Source organism: Boleophthalmus pectinirostris, unplaced genomic scaffold, assembly GCF_026225935.1.
Source record: "Boleophthalmus pectinirostris isolate CB_2022bp ecotype Guang Dong unplaced genomic scaffold, ASM2622593v1 HiC_scaffold_10, whole genome shotgun sequence".
In the NCBI taxonomy this organism is placed as follows: domain Eukaryota; kingdom Metazoa; phylum Chordata; class Actinopteri; order Gobiiformes; family Gobiidae; genus Boleophthalmus; species Boleophthalmus pectinirostris.
Window position 1 is genome coordinate 25131561 of NW_026570971.1, and position 16912 is coordinate 25148472.

General features: G+C 37.8%; 1 protein-coding gene across 1 annotated transcript in view; it reads right to left on the bottom strand.

The window, feature by feature from the left end:
- Positions 1-1114: 1114 nt before the first annotated feature.
- The window catches only part of efna2a (ephrin-A2a), a 211541-nt gene continuing 195743 nt past the window's right edge, over positions 1115-16912 (bottom strand). The window contains exons 3-4 of the mRNA XM_020921855.2: positions 7138-7203; positions 1115-1230 (exon numbers count right to left, since the gene is read on the bottom strand). Of these exons, the coding sequence (XP_020777514.2) occupies positions 1115-1230; positions 7138-7203 (182 nt within the window). The remainder of the gene's footprint in view (positions 1231-7137; positions 7204-16912) is intronic.

The window sequence follows — 16912 nt, forward strand, 5'->3', positions numbered from 1 at the left end:
TTCATAGCGGCATAGAACAAATGGTCGATACATTTCCCATTATAGGTACATTATATCTTTTCTGAAGAGAAGATCAAACACTTGCTTGTCTCCATGGAGATGTTACAGATTTGCCTAGAGAGTTCCACAGCATGGTCTCAAATTGATCTATTTTGCATTTATTCAATTAGAATTACTTTTACTGATTGATTTTTCTCAGATATTACCAAGGAGATTGAAGAGTGCCATACTATCAAACATTCAAGGCAAGACTATAACCATGGAGACAAGTAGGTGAGTTCTATAACCCACCTTTAAAGTATACCTTGATACCTTGCTACCTTGACCTAACCATGATGTTTTATGTTATTCTTAACTCCAAGAGCAAAAAAGTTAAAGAAAAAAAAGTGAACTAAACAAAACAGCCAGCAACATTGGATATCAGATACAATATTGGATTTCATATTAGAAAATCTGTATCAATTTGACATAGTGACGTGAATAACCAACAGCGATGTATATTATATTGCACTTCCCAATTGCCCGCATTTATTTCAATCTTTGTGGGAATTGCTTCATAGCTGGCTTCGCCCTGACCCCGACCACTTTCCCCGTCTCATTCCGATCACAGGAATTAATCCAAATGGTATAGAATTACAATTACATCGCAAGCTTGACCACTTCCAATTCGAACTTTGTGGACGGAGATGGCAACGTGAGCCAGAATCCAATTTTTGTGCATCCAGGCCTATCGCGAAAACCTCTTGGAAGATTGGGTGTACGGAACGACAAGTTTAATCATAGCTATGGCGAGTATCTTACCCTTCCCAAGAGTCAAATACAGCCAAATACTGTACTACCCATCTCTGAAATGAGTGCAGTTGTCCACTTGTGTTCTTCTTCTGCGAGGTGCATCAAGACCCAGAGTTTCAGGAATCTGACATGGGGCGGAGCTATGTCTTGACTGGGAAGGGGCTGGCAGTGTTGGGGGGGTCCGTGGAGAGGTGAAGCAGGAAAAGGACGAAAAAGAACAAAGGGGCTATAACACTTCCCTGAGGGGTGGTGGTGGTTCTCTCACGGTACTACCAGCCCAGCCCTAGACCTCCTCACTGGGGTGGGGAATTCAAAAACAGGGTCACAGCCAGAGGAGCAGTCCCAGGAGCAGAGAGGCTGTAAGGACAGAGAGGCTCGACCGCCATCTTGGACCCCCATCGGTAAGGAAAGGCTCCGGAGAGTCGTATCCAGATCCATCTGGAAGAGAGAGAGAAGAGGGGGAAAGACACAAGACTGAACTGTGAGGGACGGACACACAAGACAAGACTGAGTCAAATCACAAAACGTCAAACATAAACATGAAAATTTCACTTTGCTCGACTATTGGTGCTAAATGCTTGAAATCTGAAAGTTACCAAACAAAATTACAGGCCAATTACTGTTTCATGAAGAGATAAAAAAAGAGAGAAAGGTTAGAAAATGCATATTCTAATAGTCTTATAGCTCTAATATTCTAATCTAAAATGAAAAATTTAAACAATAATGGAGTTTCTCTGTTCACTCAAATAAATGAAAGATTTAGGTCTGTAAAGGTGACACATATATTTTTACAGTTTGTTGTTGGTGCTCTTATGTATATACTATTATATAATATTAATACTTATTCTGCCTCTTTATATAAAGGTGCATTGTGCAACGTTTCTAGTGAAGGATGCGTCAAATGCTTGTCTTCGTGTTATTGCTTTGTCTGGAATGTTTCACAGTATGATATTAAAACTCTCTTTAATCATGGAGACCAAACCTGACCAGGTTACAGGTTAGATCAGAGAGAATGCCTGTTTTTGTAGGTATTTTTGAGCAATAAAATCACCTGCAGTTCAATAAACATAAGGTCAGGCTGTTTAATGTCATACTGTGGAACACTCCAGGCAGAGCAATGACATCTCCATAGAAACAAGCAAGTGGCAGACCCCCAAACAAAAAGTTACATAGTGCAAATAGTATGTACACAAACTGACTTTACATCCACACATGGCTGAGACAGAACCATTTGAAACACCAGACATGGATGTGTAATATTACATGGGAACAAAAAGCAAAACTCAAGGACTATTTGGGATAAGGGATAGATGGAGAGAGGGGGAGACGACTGCAACTCAGCTCTGCAGGGGTTCAACCAACCTAATTACAGTTTAATCACACCAAGCCTGTGAAACTGGAACAGCACACACACAGACACACACATACACACACACACACACATATATATACACACATACATATATACACTACAGGGCTCTTAGCGTATGTTAGCGACAACATTTCACCAATGAGATGGAAGTTGCAATGTCAGACCAAAAGCTTTGAATTTCAATAAGGAGCAGCAGGAAAGGCATAATAAATTTGAAAAAAAGTGTTGTTTCAGTATTTATGGAGGAGAAGAAGAGGGGGGATGGTTGGTCTCTCCTGATTTGGAGAGATCTGAGCCTGAAAAGCGGCACAGGCTGACTCTACGGGTTTTTCTTCAAAGCTGAATCATTACCAAGGGAGAAGAGTTACTACCGTAGACTACGCAGGTTCAGAGCTAAAGTCTGGCTTATGGGCTGAGAAAGAGCTGCTCGTATCAATTGCTGGGAAGACTTACAGCTGGATTTAAATCACACTTTCTTTCACAATCAGTAAGATTGAATAATGTGGAAACTGAGTGATCTGAGCTTAGGTTTGTGAACACTTGTGAGCACAATGGAGACAGAATATTTCAAGTAAATCTGTAGGATTTTTTATCAAAGTGCCTATTTTTATAATGCATTTCTAAATTAATTTCAAGTGTACCATAACAATGTGAATACAATACAGTTAACCTATGATTCTTTATGCTGTCTCGTTGCATATTGACAATTTACAATAATATAGGTGAATTTATAATTTAACTCCTAAGAATTGGAGTGATGGCATTTAAGCCTGTTTATGATGATGATGATGATGATGATGATGACGATGATGATTATTATGATTATTTTATTTTATTTTTTCTATATATATATATATCCAAACCTAAAGGTGCTATATGTAACTTGTCTAATGGAGAGTTTTTCTTTTGCTTGTCTTTGCTTGGAATATTCCACAATATGGCATTAAACTTATATACTTATCTATCCTCATAGAGACAAGCAACTGGTGTGAATAGCCAAAGGCTGTGGAGAGGTAAAAGTTTTTTTTTGTGTTTTTTTTACAAGTTATACAGTTTAAATGCCATACTGTGGAACATTCCAGGCAAAGCAATACTATCTCCATGGAAACAAGCAGGTGGCAGATCCTCCTCAAAACATTTTCATCATTCGACAAAGCGATTTAAATTTCCCTTGCCAGTGATATTCATTTTTGATTAGCAACACCAGCACACATGCTTATTAAATTGCATTCCAAGTTTGCAAACTGAAACTTGAAGCTTAAGGAGGCATATAATTACTTTGTTGTTATGACGATGGTAAGAGAGCTGGCTGGGCTTCATATAACATTGTGCTAATCTTGTACTACACAATCCTCATGTTTATTCATCTGCATACCTTCCGCCAAATATCCTTTAATTATAACCTTCTTGAGATTGGAAGAAATATTTGGGACTAAGGCTACAAGGGTATCAATGTATGACCAAAACGATAACCAGATGTGACACCAATGTTACTGTACAGATTTGATTGTGTTTACAAAAAGAAGAGACAGAATCCATTGTTTTATTTTTCTATGTATCTCAAAGACTAGATGGAGATGGGTTGTTTATGGAAGGAGAAGCCAAAAGACACAGCTAACTGATCTGAGTTTCATTATCTGTCATTACTGCAGTCCGCTGAGTCGTATACACAGTTTTAAAAAGGTATTTGGCTGTTTAAGTTTTCACATTACAACATAATTAGGGGGAAATACTGGTGAAATGTTGTCTCCTCTGTCTTAACTTCGAGGTTTTGTGCTTTGTGAGGTAGGAATAAGGAAAACAGGTTAAGACAGTGATTCTCAAACTGTGGGTGGGTAGATTATGTTGAACATAAAAGAGGAGGGTGAGGTGGTCGTGAGTTGTGGTTTAGTTTATTTTAGGTCCAAATATTATTCATATACCATACCATTCATAAATCAATCAGTGCAATTAAACATATCTCAGTATTTGAAGTTAAAGCTGAACTATGTGACGTTTCACCTGTCTGTCGCCATGGAGATAAGACTGCTTTGCCCAAAATGTCGCACAGTAAACCTGTCAGTCTCTAAAATGTCAAGTTACAGGTCAGATCTGAGGAGAGGTGACCCTGCTCACAGTAGGAACGCATGTTTTTCAATTTATTTTTGTTAAATAAAAAGACCTGTAAGTGTATACATTCCAGATAGAAAAGTTTAAAACAATACTATGTAACATTCAAGGCAAAGCAATAGCATCTCCATGGAGACAAGCAAATACGCAGAGAAACTAAATTTGAAAATGTATGTCAATTCTGCATTTAAAGGTGCACTGTGTAACTTTTCTGGTGGATTGTCCGAGATATTGTTTTGACTTGATTATTCCTCAGTAGGGAAATAAACTTGGTAAACAAAATGACAGGTTAATGGTCAGATCTATGGAGAAGCAAGCCTACACATGGTAAGAATTCATGTTTTTTAAGGTATTTTTGAGCTCTAAAACACCTATAACTGAACTTATAACAGTCAGATTTTTTAATGCCCTACTGTGGAACATTCCAGGCAAAGAAATAACATCAACATAGACACAAGCAAGTAGCAAACCCTCCATCTTTGAAGTTACACAGTGAAACTTTAAAAAGCTTTTCAGAATTAATCTTAATAGTAATAATAATAATCTGTCACGTAGATAGTATTTCTATAATTTCATCATGGGCTAATATGTTTTTATTTAAAATCTTAAGCACAAAACAATTATATCATCACATGTATTTTCAATTTGTTGCCCCACATAAAGTAATCTAAGTGCAGTTAGTGTGTCAGGGCTCACTAACGTTTTCTCTGCTCTCTCTGTTCCCTTCACAAGGACAGACGCTCAACCTCACACCCCTCTCATGTGATGGGATTTGATCTGAAGTGTGGCCCTGTGCATTCCTGCTCAGCCTGTGTGTACTTTGTGTGTACTATGTGTGTATTACGCGTGTACTTTGTGTGTACTTGTGTTAGCACGTCGGCTGGACTGTGAATCAGTGCGGAGAGTGTTGCAGGACCCCCCCTATCAGAGCTTTTAGTGGGTCCTAATTTGACTCTGATAGCCAATCTGGACCTTTAGTGAACTGTGTGTGTGCGTCTGTGTGTGGGCGAGTTTTTAACACATAGTGGGGACCAAAAACTGCGTGCACATTCACAACACGGAAGTCTGCATTCCTTACGGGGACAAAGAACAGATCCCTGTGACGTAAAAGCTTTATTATTAGATGAACAACGTGAGATAGGGAGTTTAGGCGAGTAGTGACTATGCGTAAGGTTAGGATAAGTGCCCAGGAAATGAATGTAAGTCGATGAAATGTTTTTAAAGGTTTTTATCACAACTGTGTACACACATCACAGAACTACCTCCATCGTTGTTAGAAAAATCAGGTCCCCATGACATAAAACATTATTATTAGATCAACAATGTGATTTAAAGTTCAGCTATGGGTTGAAATAGGTTACGGTTAGAGTTTAGGTGAGGCAAGCAGTAGGGATGTAACGATATCCAAATCTCTCTGTACAATATTATCACGATATGCATCTCACGGATATGTAGTTCTCTATGTTTATAAGCTGTTGTTACTATAAAACCATGTATTTAAGCAAAGGAACTTATAATTCGATATATTGTGACAGTCCACGATATTGTTGTCAGACTTTTGACGATACGATATCAAGATATTTCGGTTACTGTTACATCCCTAGCAAGCAGTGACTATGGTCCATGTCGATGTAATGTTTTCAATGTAATGAGCTTTTATTTTAATGTGGGGACCAAAAATGTTTACTCACATCAAGGGGACCTATTTCATTATAAGGACAAAATCTAGTCCTTTATTATTAGATCAACAACATGGTTTTCATATGTTAAAATAGGTTTAGGTTAAGGTTAAGGTTAGGGTTTAGGCAAATTTTAAGCAAGTATTGACTATATTTAAGGTTGTGATCAGTGTCAAGGAAATGAATATAACTTAATGTAATGTCCTCACAAAATATAAAAAAATTACATGTGTGTTTAGAGGTTTTATCACATTGTGGGGACCAAAAACTTTACACGCAAACATATCATGTGGACTTTCCTTCCTTATAGGGACAGAAAATCAAGTCCTTACATGACATTTATTATTATTAGATCAAAAACCTGAGTTCAGATATTAAAACAGATTAAAGGGACAGTTTTGAATTTTGGACATAGGGCCTCGTTTCCTAGTTAGCTAGAGTGTTGGGGACATGTGGAGACACTGTTTAAAATATTCCATCCAGTCCTTGTATTTGCAGAGGTCGCTGGTGCTAGGCTAGCACATGTCAATGGCCATAGTTAGCCTGCCACTAAAAACAGCCTTACTCACTCCACAAAACACCCAAAGCAAATCTATTATTACGCCAGACTGTCAATGTAAATGTTTGTGTTGAAAGAATAATGTTTGAAATAAAACTAGCCTTGCATCGCATGAATCGTCGCATGTCGAGGGACTATTTTCTCATACATCAATCTGCCGCTGCCAAGCTGTCTATCAGGAAGTACAACTCGCTGCTGCTACTCAGACATAAATCCTTCAATTGCAAGGTTGGTTTTACTTCTAAAATTATTCTGTCAACACAGACATTCACATCGACAGTCTGGTGTTATAATTGTTTTGCCTTGGGTGTTTTGTGGAGTTGGTAAGACTGTTTTTAGTGTCAGGCTAACTATGGCCATTAACATGCACTAGCCTAGCACCAGCGACCTCTGCAAATACAAGGACTGGATGGAATATATAAAGAAGTGTCTCCACACGTCTCCAACACTCTGGCTCACTAGGAAATGAGGCCCTATGTCCAAAGTTCCGAACTGTCCCTTTAGGGTTAGGGTTTAGGCCAGTAGTGAATATAATTAGGAAATGAATGAATGATTGAATGAATGAATGAAATGAATGTCCGCACAAAATATTTTGAAATGTGTGTGTGTGTGTGTGTGTGGGTTACCTGGTGGTCTCACGTACACCTTGAGTTTTAGACATGCCCGCCCCACGTGGTTCGGATGAGGAGACGCTGGAAGAGAAAGAAAGATTCAAACAAAAGATTGATTCGTTAGAAAGAAGTTCATGAAGCCATTTAATATCCCTCTCATCTGCTTCTATTAGATTAGCATGGAGTTAAAAATCTATTATCCTACTGCTTGTGTGACTTATTATATTACATGAGCTTGGACCAAAATGTAATTCCTTAATTTGTTTTCTCTCATTAGGAAAACAGCACTCGGAAAAATTAATAGCTGACCCTAAGTAAAGATTTGATGTCACCTTTTTCACACTGAGCCAAAGCAAAGCATTTTTATTAGAAGGTGACTAATTAGCAAAAGTACTGACTGAAAGTATTGAAAAGCAGATATTAATCAAAACTAAAATTAATATTGAACCTAGATACTCATTTGAGCAAGAGTCAGTACTAAAAAAATGACATTCAGATATCCTGAACAGCTTTAGAATGAACTTGAGCTGTATCAGAACAAGAAAAAGAGCACATAGACTAGTATATGACCATGGACCACTATGGAATCGACCTGGACAACTAAAGGATTACACAGATATAAGACCTCATGGGAATATAAAGAAAGCACTACAATTTACTGTTGAAAATCACCTTCTATTGTCTAAAGAGTTTGAAATGTTAGTATCATTGCAACACTATTTACCATGCACTATTAAAATGGAAAAAGGTACATAATAGATTTGATTAGGGTCAGATTATTTCATTTTTTGAGCGAACCTGGACAGCGGCACAGTTGCAAGATTGATAAAGATACATACAATTTAGAGCCATTCATTCACTACAAGAGAAATGTATTTAATTAGAGCGAGTACTATATAGAACCCCTATTGTATAACACAGGAAAGGGCAGAATAGCTAGCCAGTTGGTGTCTCTTGAAAAATTAACCAACTCATTTATTAATTCATTTGTACAAAGGGTGTAAAAGCTGGAGGCGGTCGCTGCTGTTTTTGCCCTGGGGTAAAATATGGACAGTAGAGTATAATATTAACGTAAAGGTAATTGTTAGAAATTAAATCAGTTCATTATAATGTTATCAGTTAAGTACGTGTTGATTTCTTTTGGCAATGCAAGGGCAAATGTATTACAAAACTACACAAAAGAGAAGTACGAGAAAAAAAATATATGAGTTGTTTCTGTAGGTAATAGAATATGGATTTTAAAGTTCCCATATTACATGTTTTTTTTTCTATTTTATAGTGTTGTTTCCTCATCACAAACATACCTGGAGTTATGTTTTGTTTCATTCCCACACGTTTAACACACAAACTGCACATTTAGGCTGAGTTCTTCTTTTAAACAAAAAACACTGTACCACCTTGTGATGTCATACCATAATACAGGAAGTGCGCCACTGTGTTTTTAAACTCCATACACTTTCACTAGAATCATTTGGACGATTTTAGACATGGAATTGCCAATCTCTACTGAAATAAATGTAAAACGTAGCTGTTGAACTTGAAAAATACCACTACATGACATCACAAGGTGGTACAGACCATTTTAAGCTTTGGAGATGTAGAAAGACTAAAGATAAAGGGTTAGTCAAAAATGTGTGAATGAAACAAAATACAACTCTGGGTGTGTTTTTGATGAGGTTGAATGTTATAACATGGCTTAAAGCTCTCCAAAGTCAATTTTCCATAATACTGGACCTTTAAGTTGTATTTTTGGCACTACATGACCAATAAAAAGTGAGATACTAAATAGCTCCATGGGGAATTGAACTTGCTGAGCTTAAGTTGGGTAACAAGTTGCCTATCAAAATGCCTTGGGGCTTCCTGGTTAGTTTTGACTCCACAGACTGCCCATGTCAAGGAAAAAATAAATAAAAAACATATATTTAGGAATTTGAGCAAGTACTGGCAGCAGTTTTGGGGAGATTTGCTTTTGGGGAAAACTGCTTGCGGGACATTAGGTACTTGGTAGAGATAAGGTAACAGCATCACTTAGACTCAATCTTTAGAGTAATACATTGGTTGCATCTGCATCTCTGACAATAAACAAACTAAAACCAGGAGACATCAATACCATTTGTTTTTATATATTTTCTTTAGATTCAAGATTTTGCTGTCATGTCATAGAAAAACATCAAAATGTACAGAAAGTCTTTAAAGGTGCTCATTGTAATGTTGTATATCATTGTAACCACCTTCTATTTCAATGGAGATTTTATGCTATCTCCACAGATCTGACCTGTAACTTGACATGCTGGCGCCCCCGTTTACGAAGACTGATACATTTAATGCCATACTGAGGAGCATTCCAATAACATCTCCACTGAGACAAGTAAGTGGCGTACCTTCCATCTGAAAAGTCAAACAGTGCACCTTGAATTAATCTACATATCATTTATTGGGAGACCAAGAAATGTATTTGCAAGCGCAGCCACAACATGAACACTCACAGTTTAATTACAGTTATTAAAACTGCAAATGATTTTCCATCACAAGATATTTTGCTGTGACATTATGCTGGGGGTGTTCTACATGTATCCCTGTTGGCGGTATATTCAGTTACCATGGCGACACAATGCAAACACTGCCAAAAAAGTTTTTCGATTGTCTGAAAACAAACAAAATACAAAATAGATTTAAACTGCACATTTTCAAGAGCCTGTGATCAATACGAGCAAGTATTATATTAGGAGCTGCATAACAAGGAGAAAAGTCTATGCATTTCAATAAACATCTACTTGTATCCTATTGCTTCTGAAAACTATTTACAATAATATAAAGAACTGTAACATTTGTGGATGAGCCCTATGAAAAACATTATTGTGTATTCATGAGATTTGAACTGGACACTTGCTGCACATAAAGCATAACAGGCTGAATAATAAGCCTATCTATCAGGTGTCGACAGGACTGGAAATGCCTGTAAGGAGAGAGTCCACAAATACAACTGTAAATCTTGTGTTTTTCTGTTTGTGTGCACCCGCCCCTTCATAATTTGCTTCTACTTGACATTAATGCGGCTCATTACTTTGTGATGGCATTTATTGCTCTGAGCAGTGTATTAGCGCAGTATAGTAAAGCAAGAGAAAGACTCAAGGCAAGTAAACAAACTCACCAACTAAAACTGGTAAAGACACTGTACAAATAGACTTCAGAACAGTTCTTTAAAAAGCCCATGTTATGTTATTTTCTGATTTACTGTATGTTATAATGTTGTTTCCTCATCACAAACATACCTGGAGTTGTGTTTTGTTTCATTCACACATGTTTAACACACAAACCCTGCATATTTAGAGTGAGATCATCTCTTAAACAAAAAACACTGTTCCACCTTGTGATGTCATGTAGTAAGACAGTAAGTGCCCCACTGTGTTTTGAAATGCCCATCTCTACTACACTAAAGGTAAACGTTAGCTGTTGACTTGAAAACGAACTCTACATGACATCACATGGTGAAACAGAGCATTTTGAGCTTTGGAGATGTAGACACACTAATAATAAAGTGTTAGTAAATGAAACAAAACACAACTCCAGGTACGTTTTTGATGAGGCATTATATCATGGCTTAAAGCTCACAAGAGTCAGTTTAGTGCAGGGGTCTCCAACCTGTAGGTCAGGAGCTACCAGTAGCTCTCCACCCCCTTCCAATTAACTCGCCAAAGGATTTCTGAATTATACATATTGTGCTGAATTACTCAAATTTGATGAACTACCATTGTAAATGTATAATTTTCATGCCTAAATTTGTGCACTAATAAATGGATAAAGGTTAATATTTTATAGGTCTCTAATAGGGATGTAATGATATCCAACTCTCTCTGTACAATATTATCATGATATGCATCTCACAGTACGATATTTATTGCGATATTTTGGAGAGGCTGATATAATTGTAGATGGGACACTTTTTTGCTTTTAAAATACCCTGACAAGATTTTGGTGTGAATTATTACCGTCATAATCGCAAGAATTAAAAACATATTTCTTCATGCTGTCTGTGCTGAAATGGATCATGGGATATGTAGTTCACAACTATAAAACAGTGCATTTAAGTAAAGGATTTTGTAATTCGATATATTGTGACAGCCCATGATATTATTGTGAGACTTATGATGATACGATATCATGATATTTCGATTATTGTTACATCCCTAGTCTCTAACTGTTCTCCAATTATGGCTTGCTCAATTTCTTGTGATTGCTAAAATTAATAGCTCTGTCACATTTTCTTTTTGTAAAGATATCTCACCAGAAGAAAAACGGTTAGAGACCCCTGATTTAGTGTAATATAGAATGTTTTAAAGGTGCTTTTCTGGTGAAGGGTCCGCTACCTGTTATAACATTAAACCCATCTATTTTTACCAGAAAAGTTACATAGTGCACCTTTAACATGTGCTTAATGAGAGAATGAATTAGCCTAATACTAGACATCTTATAGTTTAGTACTATTACCTCTCACAATGCAGTATCGACACACAAACTCATTCATTTGTGTATTTACTGACCCCTTGTGGCTGCAGTTATTAAAGCCAACCTCTGCTTTTCAATCTATTACTAATTCAAACTAAGTAGTAAAAACATGCCCCCTTGATTGAGTCAAAAAGCTATAGGCTAGGCTAACACTTGGAATAGAGATTTAACCATTCTCATCAAAGCTCAGGGAAATACAGACTCCCAAATCGCCCTGAAAGAAAATCCTCCACAGACCAGGGTCGAGCTAACCTATAAGCCAGCGCGCCGCCCTCTCTCAATACGCCGCAAAAATGAGAAAAATGTTAAAAAGTTCAAACTTCAAAGACGAAATTGAATCTAGGTTTTTAGTCCCACCTCGATCCGAAGTGAAACCAAGCAGGCGGTGGTCCAAGTCTAACAGTTTGCACATTACAGTTCATAGGGGGGGTGTGTGGAGACCTCTTGGCCCCATCCCTTGAGGAAGTCTGGACCAGCCCGTACCATGGTGACCCGTGAAGCCTGTCATTAGGATCCAAAGCGCACAGGAAATAAAGCTGACCTCTCCTCTGCCCTCGCCTCCCTCCTTCCTCCCATCCTTCTATCTGCCCTTCACCTCCGCAGACATAGCCCAATTCTTTGGACTTAAATTTCTCCAAATTGTCCACCTACAGCGACGTGTGGTCTGTCGTGTTAGGACTGCTCTCTGCTGAAGCGATATATTGAGCTAGCTGTCCCATGGTGCACCTGTGTTTTGTTGTACGAAATGTTTAACTTTTACAATCCTAGAGGAGAATGGGTATTTCAGCAACCAAAAAGTTACACAATGCACATTTAAGTTAAGAAAAGATGCAGTGTTCTATGTATCTAAGGTGCACAATGATCTCTATGGGGATGTGTTTCTGATTGCTTTGCCTTGAATGATCAATACTATGCCAGTAACTTAAGTCTCACTTAAATCTCCTTGGAGACAAGCAGATGATGCTATTAAGCCAAGTTTTTGGGTAATAAAAACACATGTAATAGAATAAATGCAAAGATAGATCAGTTCACTGCTATACAGATGAACATTTCAGCTAAGAGCCTGTTTACTGGAGAACGCTTGTGGGTAAAAACAACAAAATATTTTATCAGAAGTGTCTTTTGGTTAGACAGTGATGGCGTTTTTGGGGCTTAAAAATGCTAAAATCTGAAACCACCCTCCAGAGTGGAAAAGTTAAATAGAGTCCGCCATAGCATTTCAGTCTACACTGCCCAAGATGCAAAACTCTGGTCAGAGCTGCTCACGTCGCGCACACGTTTACATACATACAGTACAGAGAAACAAACATGTTGGATGGCACGCAAACCCAATTGAATTCCACCCACTTTTGTGTCACCGTATGCACGCAGATTTCCTCCTGAAAACGCTCGTCTAAACCTGCAAGTGAAGACACGACACCACTTTTGCGTCTTCTGTTGAGACCGTCATCACATAAACATAGCCTAAAGCAAGAAAATCTTGAAATAAGCAGCACCCTCCACAAGAATGCTTTGATAGTGCACCTTTAGCGGCCGTATATCTCACAAAATTCTTGTTAGCTCCTTAAAAACAGACCTGGAGTTGTGTTTTGTTTCATTCACACATGTTTGCGTAACCCTTTATTGTTATTCTGTCTACGTCTCCAAAGCTCAGAATGCTCTGTTCCACCTTGTCATGTCATGAAGTGGTTGAAGTAGTATTCAAATTAACAGCCACCTTTCACCTTTTGTTCAATACAGATGGAAAATGTCAGGGCTCAAATGATCCAAATGATCATGAGGAAACAACAACATTATAACATAGATCAGAAAATAGCAGAATATGGGCCCCAAAACACTCATTAGACAACATATACCTAATATATTTACTTCAGTCAACATTTCATTTCCATCCTTGGTTTGTTGTTTGATTGACAGTTTGGGTTAGCATACTGAGAAGCCACTGACTGACAGAAATTTCACTAATGCCATTTTAAGCAGCTTGTACTCCACCGGTGTCTTCTTCTTCTCCTCTCATCTCTGCTGAAAGCCCATTGAAAACCACTGGAGCTCATCAGGAGGGCAGCTGAGAAGAGTTAGGGGTGGAGTACAGCTGTCGCCATGTCAACCACATGTCAATCACAAAGGTCAAAGGTCACGGAGGAGAAAGGATGAGGAGGTAAAACTATTCTGCATACTCAGTGGTAAAAGTACTCATTGCCAAGCTGCTCTGAAACTAACTACCGGTAATTATACTAGCACGGGTATAATCTCCAAGTGCACTGTTGTTATGACGATCATTTCTTGCTCATAGAAGCTGACAGTTGTTTAATTATTAATATTAATTCAGTTATAAGTATTGCATTTCAAGGTTTTAGAAGATTTTTATGCCCACACATGAATCCATTACTGTGATTCACTTTATCAAGGATTTCAGTTACTAAAAAAACTAAAGTAAAAAGTAAAATAAATATAAATAAATAAAACTTTAAAGGTGCACTATGTAATTTAACTGATAAAGGGTACGCCGACTGACTGTCTCCAAGGAAATGTCATTGCTTTGCCAAGAAAGTTCCGCAGTATGGCTTTAACTTTATCCATCTCCATGAAAACAAGCACGTGGCACAACCAGGCCGGAGTTACAGGTCAGATCTGCGACCAGGCAACCCCACTCACAGTAAGAATGCAGATTTTCAAGGCATTTTTGAGCAATAAAAACAATAAATGACTGCTAGATATAGTAGATATGTTTAATACCATATTCTGGAACATTCTTTAAGCAATAATGTCTCCTTGGCGACAAGTAGGTGATGATCTCAACCATAAAAGTTACACAGTGCACCTTTAAAGTAGTTCCAAATACAAAAAAAATAAAAATATATATGTTTATTAAGTTACATGTTGACAATATGACAATTTCTTATTTCTCAATCAACTAAACTAGTCTTGTCTCTTTACTGACCCCTTATGGCTGGAGTTTGCATTTCCTTTAATATCCCTATCTCACAATCAGAAGTATTTTTGTTCAGATCTGAAACTATTCCATTTTTCATGGCTCTATTTGTAAGATTTTCACTCCTCCAAACTTTTTTTCCAACAATATTTCTCGAAAAACACCTACTGAGATCAATCAGCAGTTTGAGTATTCACTATAGACACTCTCAGACTAACACATGGTCCAGACCTGTCAACACTGCAACTCTGCTTTCACACATGTACAAACTGTGTGCGTCTAACATATGTGTGTGTGTGTGCGTGTCTAACATGTGTGTGTGTATGTGCGTGTGTGTGTTTGGACATGGGAAACGCCAGAGCCAGAGCTATCCCTGTCCATCAAATTGATAGACATGGCCTTTTCACGGACTCACAATCGCTTGACAACTGACCCCAAAAACCTCCTCCCCCTCTCCCCCTTTCCCCTCCCCCTTTCGTACACACACATACACATCGGCGTATACTTTCACTACAGTATCCCCGGGGGTCCCGCTGACACAATGCTAACACTCAGCAGCTATACAGTTGGATGGGGCCCTGTCTGCGTCTACATACATGAAGCTCCGGACAAAAGCTGAACTCAGAGCGGGGCAGTAGGACATCTTAGCTGAGATATCGAGGACTCTTTAGCCACAGATCCTCGCCCGCTGTGGCTTTGTGCGCTGGCATTTCTGAAGAAGTTGTTTTATCTTCGAGTGCAGACAGTGTAACCCACGCCCGTGCAGTGTGCCAGTAGTCAGAGATAACAGAAATAAAAATGGGGCGTGATATGGATTTCAATTTGTGGAGTATGCAAAGAAAAGTCAATCATAATTATGTAATAATCTAAAATTGAGGGTAATTGTACTGGAAGCATTGTCACAGGCTTTATAAATAATAGATTATTTCATATCCTTCTACAGGACTGGAACAGAAATTGTTGTTAAAGCATTTTTAACATTTTGCTCTGTGACTTCTAAAGGTGCACTGTGTAACATTTCTAGTGGAGCAGGCTGCCACCTTTATGTATCCATGGAGATGTTTCCATGGATATCAGATTCAGGTCAAATCTATAATGCATGCATTTTTTTATTTATTTATTTATTTATTTTTGCAAGTCAAAATTCCAGGCGGAGCAATAACATCTCCATAGAAACAGGCTTTTGGCAGACTTAAAGGTGCACTGTGTAACTTTTCAGTTGGGGGTTTGTCACCTTCTTGTTCCTGTGGATATGTCACTGCTCTGCTTAGACATTAAACAGATTTATTATTTCATTTACTCAATTATAGGTGGTTTTATTGTTAAAAAAATACCTAAAACAACAGTTATTCTGACTGTGAGCGGGGTTGCCTCTCCAGAGAGCTGACCTGTAACTTGGTCTGGTTTGGTTTTCATGAAGATAGAAAGGTTTAATACCATACTGTGTAGCATTCCAGATAAAGCAACAATATCTCAATGAACAAAAGCATTTGATGGACCCTCCACCAGAAAAGGTACACATGCACCTTTAACAATAATAGGATAATAGTCCAATGAGATTCATTTTGTCTTCTGATATTTTATGTTATTTGGTTCTTTTTTCAGACCAAGAGTTTGTTTTCATACCTAGTGAGCAGTCCAAACTGTCAGGTATGAAAACAAACTCTTGGTATGTAAAAAGAACCTAATAACATAATAATAGGATAATTGAATAAAAATTGTATTAAATGTAAAGCAAAGCAAAAAAAAATAAAAAATCCTTGTTCAAAGGCATCAGATAGAAATATACAGAATCCTGTAATAATAATGATAATGTAGCTCACTGTATTCTGGATCTAACAGAAAGTGAATAGTAAATGCATACAGGCTTACGATAATGTGTCACATGGTCCCCTGACTGTACTGTAAAAACATTAGCTGCGTGTCTCATTATTCAGTAGTGGCCTCGAGACCCACATGACAAGACCAATGAAGCAATTACAGGTTCAAGAGCAGGTCTTTAGTGTCCCCTACAATAGAACAGACTGCACTTTGTTAATTAGCCCAGTACATATGCTCCCAGCTGTGCCATACTGTACATATCATATAGGCCACACTCACAAATGCTTTCTAACAATGCCACCAAAGTAGTACTCGTCTGCAGAGATGTCCTGATCCAGTTTTTTTGGCTCACGATCTGATGTAGACTTTTTAATGTTGGCAATTGCTGATAGTGATCTGATGCTGATCTCATCCCCTGATCTTTTAATTTGTATTATTTTATTTACACAATTTAGGGCGGTGCTTTTATAAATGATTAAGAATTACATGGTGAATTTAGATACAGTTGAATGAAATTATTACAAGATGTAA